This window comes from Camelina sativa, chromosome 11 (assembly GCF_000633955.1).
Source record: "Camelina sativa cultivar DH55 chromosome 11, Cs, whole genome shotgun sequence".
NCBI lineage: Eukaryota > Viridiplantae > Streptophyta > Magnoliopsida > Brassicales > Brassicaceae > Camelina > Camelina sativa.
In genome coordinates, this window is record NC_025695.1 from 26,414,487 (window position 1) to 26,421,426 (window position 6,940).

The 6,940-nt window shown below is 35.4% G+C and overlaps 2 protein-coding genes across 2 annotated transcripts; one reads left to right on the forward strand and one right to left on the reverse strand.

The window, feature by feature from the left end:
• Positions 565-3,871, forward strand: LOC104724296 (probable serine/threonine-protein kinase At1g54610). Its single transcript, XM_010442760.2, has 9 exons — positions 565-1,171; positions 1,266-1,550; positions 1,636-1,953; positions 2,112-2,339; positions 2,425-2,522; positions 2,657-2,765; positions 2,851-3,270; positions 3,387-3,516; positions 3,612-3,871. The coding sequence occupies exons 1-9, from the start codon at positions 851-853 to the stop codon at positions 3,626-3,628; spliced, it is 1,926 nt and encodes a 641-aa protein (XP_010441062.1). The 5' UTR covers positions 565-850; the 3' UTR covers positions 3,629-3,871.
• Positions 4,359-5,884, reverse strand: LOC104724297. Its single transcript, XM_019231958.1, has 7 exons — positions 5,869-5,884; positions 5,611-5,749; positions 5,351-5,513; positions 5,147-5,275; positions 4,867-5,061; positions 4,653-4,775; positions 4,359-4,566 (listed from the first exon to the last, which is right to left on the reverse strand). Exons 1-7 carry the CDS (start codon positions 5,882-5,884, stop codon positions 4,441-4,443), a joined length of 891 nt encoding a protein of 296 aa, XP_019087503.1. The 3' UTR covers positions 4,359-4,440.

The following is a 6,940-nucleotide window of genomic DNA, read 5'->3' on the forward strand; positions in this document are numbered from 1 at the left end:
TCTGTAAATTAATAAAATTTCATGGTCCCGACCTTATTAATTTATAGAGGTTTTACTGTACTTATAAAAAGTAAAAACTAATCAAATATATTGATCTCCCACACAATAATAGTATGTGAAATTTACCTATGTGCAAAAGACGAAAAGCTTAAAACAAGGAAAATGCATAAAACATATATTTCTTTTTCTGCAGCTGAATTTGTATGAATTAAAGTTTTCTTTTTTGACTGAAGAAGACCCTTTAAAGCAATGCACCTGACCAACAATTATCATCATTGTACTGCTTTATTTAAACCCCACCTTCTCGTAAACATACTTTTTGAGAACTCTGTTGTTTTGTACATAGAAGATATTATCAAGTGTTTGTAAGAACTCTGATTTTGTTGAGACATCTGAACAACTTGGGATAGATTAACTAACTAATCTACCTTAATTGTTTCTTAGCTTTTTAACCTGTCGGTTAGGTCTTCTCTCTTTCTCTGTCAGACAGGTGACAAAGCTAAATATGTCTTTTTCTTTCTCTCTCTCTCTCTTTTGCAAAGAGAAAAAAAAAAGATTATTACCCAATTTTGGTCCCATAATTCTCTCTCTTGCTGTTTATGCGGTTGTGTTTTGCAGCTTCCCTTACCTCTCTTTCACAAGAAGATTCAACAAAAAAAATGGTTTCCTTTTACTTTTAATAATTTTGTCATGTGATTTTTTGTTCCTCGTTCTCTCCTTTTTTCATCATCGTCTTCTTTGTGTCTTTGTGTCTTGCAATCCCATTTAATCTTTTGGCCTAATGTGGGGTTTAATTCCCCCATATTAGACCCGTTTCCATATCCGGAAACAAGTTTTTTCCCTATAACAAATGGGTTGCATCAGCTCCAAGAATGTGTCATGTTTTACGGACCAGAGTCCCTCACCGGTCCCTGAGCCCGGCTTGATATCTACAAGTCGAGTTCTTATTGATCATTCGTTGGAGGCTAGTCACAATAGCAAGCGTTCAAGAAAATTAAGGAGATTGAGCGGTTCTGATTTGAGGGCTGGTGTGAGCCTCGGATTGTCTCATAGGAATTTAGAGGCTGAGCAAGCTGCTGCTGGTTGGCCGGCTTGGCTTTGTTCCGCTGCGTCTGAGGCTGTCCATGGTTGGGTTCCTCTAAAGGCTGAGGCCTTCCAGAAGTTGGAGAAGGTAAGACATATGGTTTCTTGCCAAGAAAGTTACCCAAATGACATTTTTTATTTTGGGTTATGTATTTGATAGATAATGTTTGGTACGGTGTTAGATTGGACAAGGAACATATAGTAGCGTGTTTCGAGCACGGGAAGTAGCAACGGGGAAAATGGTGGCTTTGAAGAAGGTAAAGTTTGATAATCTTCAACCAGAGAGCATTAGGTTCATGGCAAGAGAGATTCTGATTTTACGGAAACTCAACCATCCAAACATCATGAAACTTGAGGGCATAGTCACGTCTCGAGCATCTAGCAGCATTTACCTTGTTTTTGAGTATATGGAACATGATCTTGCCGGCTTATCCTCGAATCCCGACATCATATTCACCGAGTCACAGGTACACACAAAACCGGAGATTTGTGTAGTTTTCCTCTGAATAAAGTTTTTGAGTTTCTTTCTTTTGATTCTTGTATATATACAAGATCAAATGTTACATGCAGCAAATACTTTGGGGACTAGAGCATTGTCATATGCGTGGCGTAATCCATAGAGACATTAAGGCATCAAACATTTTGGTGAATAATAAAGGAGTTCTAAAGCTTGGAGACTTTGGGCTAGCAAATGTGATAACACCTACGAACAAAAACCAATTGACGAGCCGTGTAGTGACTTTGTGGTATCGAGCTCCCGAGCTTCTTATGGGTTCCACTAGTTATGGAGTATCAATCGATTTATGGAGTGTGGGATGTGTTTTTGCTGAGATTCTCATGGGAAAACCAATCCTAAAAGGCAGAACTGAGGTAAAAGCAATTGTCTTAGAGTTGGCTCGGAGTTGAAATTTTTTTTATTTAATTTATTTATTAATATTCGTGATTTTTAAAGTTTTTTAAAACAAGAAAATAATGACTTAGATTAAAGTTTATTAATATTCCATTTTTGTTTTCTTTTGTTTTTGCAGATTGAACAATTGCATAAGATCTACAAGCTTTGTGGATCTCCACCAGATAGCTTCTGGAAAAGAACTAAGCTTCCCCACGCAACATCCTTCAAACCACAACATACTTATGAAGCCACTCTCAGAGAACGATGCCAAGAGTTACCAACGAGTGGTGTTTTTCTACTAGAAACTTTTCTCTCAATGGAACCTGACAAGCGTGGAACTGCTTCATCTGCACTTAACTCCGAGGTGAAGCAAGATTCTCAACTTTCCATCTCTCCTTTCTTTCACCTCTTAATTGTTCTTTTTCTGATTTTCCTCAACCTTGTCTTAGTACTTCTTGACAAGGCCTTATGCGTGTGATCCTTCTTCATTGCCTAAATATCCACCAAACAAAGAAATGGATGCTAAATATCGTGACGATATGCGCAGGTCAGAATTCTTCTCTTGACTTTGAAGCTTCTTCCATTTTCTATGCTCTTCTTCCTTGAGCTTTTTGCATATATGAGAACTGAAGTTACCAAAACTATGTATGTTTCATAATTGTTTTGCACATTCTTTTGCAGGAAAAGAGCAAACCTAAAGTTGCGAGATTCTGGAGTTGGCAGGAAAAACAAAAGACCAAATAGAACAAAATACGATCCAAAGAATTACCCTAAGTTACCAATAAGACAGGTCCCTCTCTTTCTCTCTTGCTCTCTATAAAAAAATCCTCTTCCAGCTATATTTCTTGAGACTCAAGTAAGGTTTTAACGTGCAGGACACGGTTGAGGTTAAGAACATACCTAATGAGGCATCTCGAGCCACGAAAACAACACAAGGAAATTACTACAAAGTCTCTGACCTCCCAATGACCACGGGACCAGCCAGCGGCTTTTCATGGGCCGTTAAAAGACGGAAAGATCCTGATAATATCTCCACTCTTACCTACTATCAACCCAGCTCAAGAAGCCAATTGAGCGGAACAAGTATTGCATTTGCCAAGAACACTTTTTTGAATCTAAAACCAGATAATGATGACTCAGTATGGGAGGTCCAAGGAGACAACTATGATGATGTTATTATCGAGGAGGTTCCTAGTGAGAGTAAACTTAGCCGTATTGGCGAACGTCACGGATCACTTGATGGTTCTGGTTTGGATTTCAGCCAAAGAGAGGAGGATTCTCCAAAGAAAAACTTAGTAAGTGCTCTACTTATTATTAAAATTGACTTTCTATTAATTTAACATAATTGGTGTATGCATTTATCTATAATATACTTGAAGTTGAATGTTTGTTATTATGGTTGGTGTTGCAGGAGCATCTACAATTTGGAAAACAAAGCATATCAGGACCGTTGATATTTAAATCTGGAAAGATCGATGAGATTTTGAAGAGGAATGAAAGTAATATACGGCAAGCTGTCAGAAAATCCCACTTCCAAAGAGGTAAAAAATAAACTAATACTGTAACTGTAAGAAAGAGCATAATTAAACCAGATATAACCAGATAAGTTCACTAAACCATCTTTTTTGTTTTGCAGAACAAGATGACAGATAAACGGAAAAGTCAAACTACCAAGAAGACAAAAAGTCCAATTTTCATCGTTTTTGGACAAAAGAGGGAAAAAAAAACAGAAAACATTAAGGAAAATTAGTAAAATCCGATATATATCCAAAAATGTTTCTGAGCCCTCTTCATTATATGATGTAATAGAGGAAAACAATAACATAAAGTTTGTCATTTTTAGAGGAATCTAAAGTCCAAACAAAAAAAAAGATTGAGCATGACATTTTTCCCCTATTTAATTTGTCTTTTGTGAAGATAATTCTCATAGTATTAGAGACAGTAAATAGAGAAGTGAGTAAAGATTTATTCTCACATTATTCTATTTCTATTGTTTCTTGTAATATTAATGTTAAATAGGATAATTTAGCATGGAATATTAATTAATGTCCGGCTTTTTAAGCTTCTTAATCTAATATAAAGCTGTTAACACAAAATAAAACTATCAAAGTTTTAAAACATAAACAAAATGGAGGAAAACTTAGAGAATGAAAGAAAAATGAAGAAAAAGAAAATATGAACAAAAAACTGAGAAACACCAAATTGGATATTTTCAACACATTTTGCAAATAAACACGAAAACGAAATAGAGTTATAAGAGTGTACACAAAGGACAAACTCAAGAAGATGGCTTTCAGGTATTCTAACCTATATATGATTATAAATACAAATAACACATATCATTATTACAACATTAGCATATGCAATACACAAATCTCTTGATACATAACAAATCCGGAAAAACAAAAATTCAGTTTTATTTTTGTTATTTCTTCATCCAACACTGAAGATCACCAAGGGAGTTTTCAAACAAGAGTTTCTCCTTCTTCGGATACTAAAAGAGTTGGGATTTGACCATTGTCAACGAAGTCAATCTTGTTCAATCTTAGACAACATAAAACTTTTTCTGGTAACTCCTCTTGTTTTTGTGCCTATTTTACCAAAACAAGTTTTTAATTCTCTACATTTTCAACGACTATAGTGTCTAATAATCCATTGATAACCAAAAGCACTAAACCTGGATAGTTAAGCCGAGATCAAGAGTTCCATTTTTAAGTCGATCTCTGAATGCTTCAAGCCCTTTTCTTGGAAGGTAGCTAAACCGATGCACATCCAAATCAATCTCAAAGTAGTTAGGACCCTGGATATAGAGATAGACCAAACCAATCAAGAATAGTCAAGAAAATGATGTTTATCAAGTTAAAAGAAGAGTCAGATGTTAAACTAAAAACCTTGTAGAAGTTGTGTTGAGGACGTGAAAGGACAGGTTTTTCATTGTACGCTTGTATAAGTTTCTTTTCAGTAGTGCTTAGGCTGAGTTCCTCTGGATTAACTAATCCGGCTATGATTTTGAGCCTTTCACGAAACGGCACAAAATTATCTTTTGCAAACCCTTTCACTTTCTCCATCTCATCTTCCACCAATTTCTGCAACAACCCGTAAAGATCAATGCGCGCATTCACAAGAAAGAAATATAAAAGAACATTTGTCTTTAGGTCTTTTAGGGTTAACCTTAATGCTGTCTTGGTATTGTTGAGAGATTTCTTTTTCAAAATTGTCACGTAACCTAAAGTAAAGTACAATGCTCATGCCTTCCCCATTACTATCACCGAGAAACATTGCGGCTGGATAAGTTGGAAACTACGAAAACAAGATTCATTAGAGTCTTGAAACACACCTACTGATCTAAAGGTAACTTTCATTAGTGGGTTTTACCTGGATGTTGACAATAAGAAGAGCAGGGAGGTTCGCGTCGGCTTTGATGTTGGGAAGCTCAATGTGTTGAGCTATATGATCAATCTTTCTTGGACACACAAACAAGTCAACACCAATTGGAGTATATGGACATTGGTCTTGAACAGGGGATTTACGTTTATCTCTGCAAATTCATAATTGTTTTAACACTATTAAATCTACTTTTGTTCCGGTTAGACGACGCAAATAGTATAAATAAAAAGAGAGGTTAAGCAACGGACTTGAAATAAGTTTCACCACGTAGTTTAAAGTTTGAAGTTGGTATCTCACACCAACTTGCTGAAGTTTGCTGCTTATCTTTGGCTAAGGATGGAATCGTGAATCCGGCTTTTGGACGGTACAACAATCTCTTGGACGACTCTTTATAAATATAAAAACCAGTTCAAACATACATGTTAAATTAGTTACGGTATCACATGAATATTCATATATATATGCAAGGTCTATTGTAAACTTGATAACTTACTATGTTCGGTAACTTCTTCGCCGTCGCATGATCTCCTCTTCAATGAAACCTGGTAAACTATAGACTTTCGTTTCTGTGATGTGGGAGAGTTTAGAGCCTTTTCGTTGAAACTAACCGTTGGAACTAATAGGCTCAAGTTTGATTTCAAAGTTTTTCCTAGAGCGGCGCGGTTTTGTTCCTTCACTCCTTTAAAGCTTCTATATGTTTGGTCCAAAAGTTTCTTCTTGTTTTTTCCTGTGGTAACAGACAAATTAACCATTAGGATCTTTGTATATATAAATGTTTGCTCATAAACTTGTTTGTTGTATTACCGCCATCAATCTTCAAGTAACTCTCATGGTATTCTTCGTAGTTTCCATTTCCATCAACAATGCTTGAAGAAGCCTCAAACTGAACTATTTGACCATTTGTCATATCACCCTCAAACCAAATATTATCAGCTGAAACAAAATCCAGATTTAATCTAATGCTCTCAATACCCAAAAAAAAAAAAAAAAGAAATATATATAACCAAAACATTTAATATGTAAATTGATATTTACCTTCATGTAGGCTGATAAACTCATCATCCGAGTCAGAAAAAATACTTAAGGAATCAAACCACGCATCGTTTTGACAAATATCTGCAAGAAAACCGAAGAGCCAACAGTCTTCAACTATTTTCTTATGTATAAACAAGAAATCAATTTCCTAATGATACTCACCAAAAGATGTTTGGATTCCAACATCACTTAGCCGTCTAATATTTGGATGAGAGATAACATCACACACTCTAGAAATGTGTTTTGAAAATCTACGGTGACGGCCTTTCCTTCGCGGCCTAAGTCTTCTTGAATGCGTTGACATACATGTACCCATTTTTATTACAACTTTTATCTAGAACCTATCGCAGAGAAACGCACACCAGGTTTCTAAAAGAGATATTACACAAATATGATACGCCAATTAATGATATAAATCACATAATCATCTTTAGAAATTAAGACGTGACTTTATAGTTTACTTTTACATTGGATCAAGTCATTGCCTGACTTTGTCTTGAACATGTATGTAATTAGTATATATATATATATATATATATATAT

Coding starts and splice junctions, on each gene's coding strand:
- LOC104724297 (XM_019231958.1), bottom strand. Junction 5,514..5,610: donor CGTGGTGAAACTTATTTCAA/GTCCGTTGCTTA, acceptor ATGAATTTGCAG/AGATAAACGTAAATCCCCTG. Junction 5,062..5,146: donor AATACCAAGACAGCATTAAG/GTTAACCCTAAA, acceptor GGGTTGTTGCAG/AAATTGGTGGAAGATGAGAT.
- LOC104724296 (XM_010442760.2), top strand. CDS start 851: ATGGGTTGCATCAGCTCCAAGAATGTGTCATGTTTTACGGACCAGAGT. Junction 2,523..2,656: donor TATCGTGACGATATGCGCAG/GTCAGAATTCTT, acceptor ATTCTTTTGCAG/GAAAAGAGCAAACCTAAAGT. Junction 3,271..3,386: donor ATTCTCCAAAGAAAAACTTA/GTAAGTGCTCTA, acceptor TTGGTGTTGCAG/GAGCATCTACAATTTGGAAA.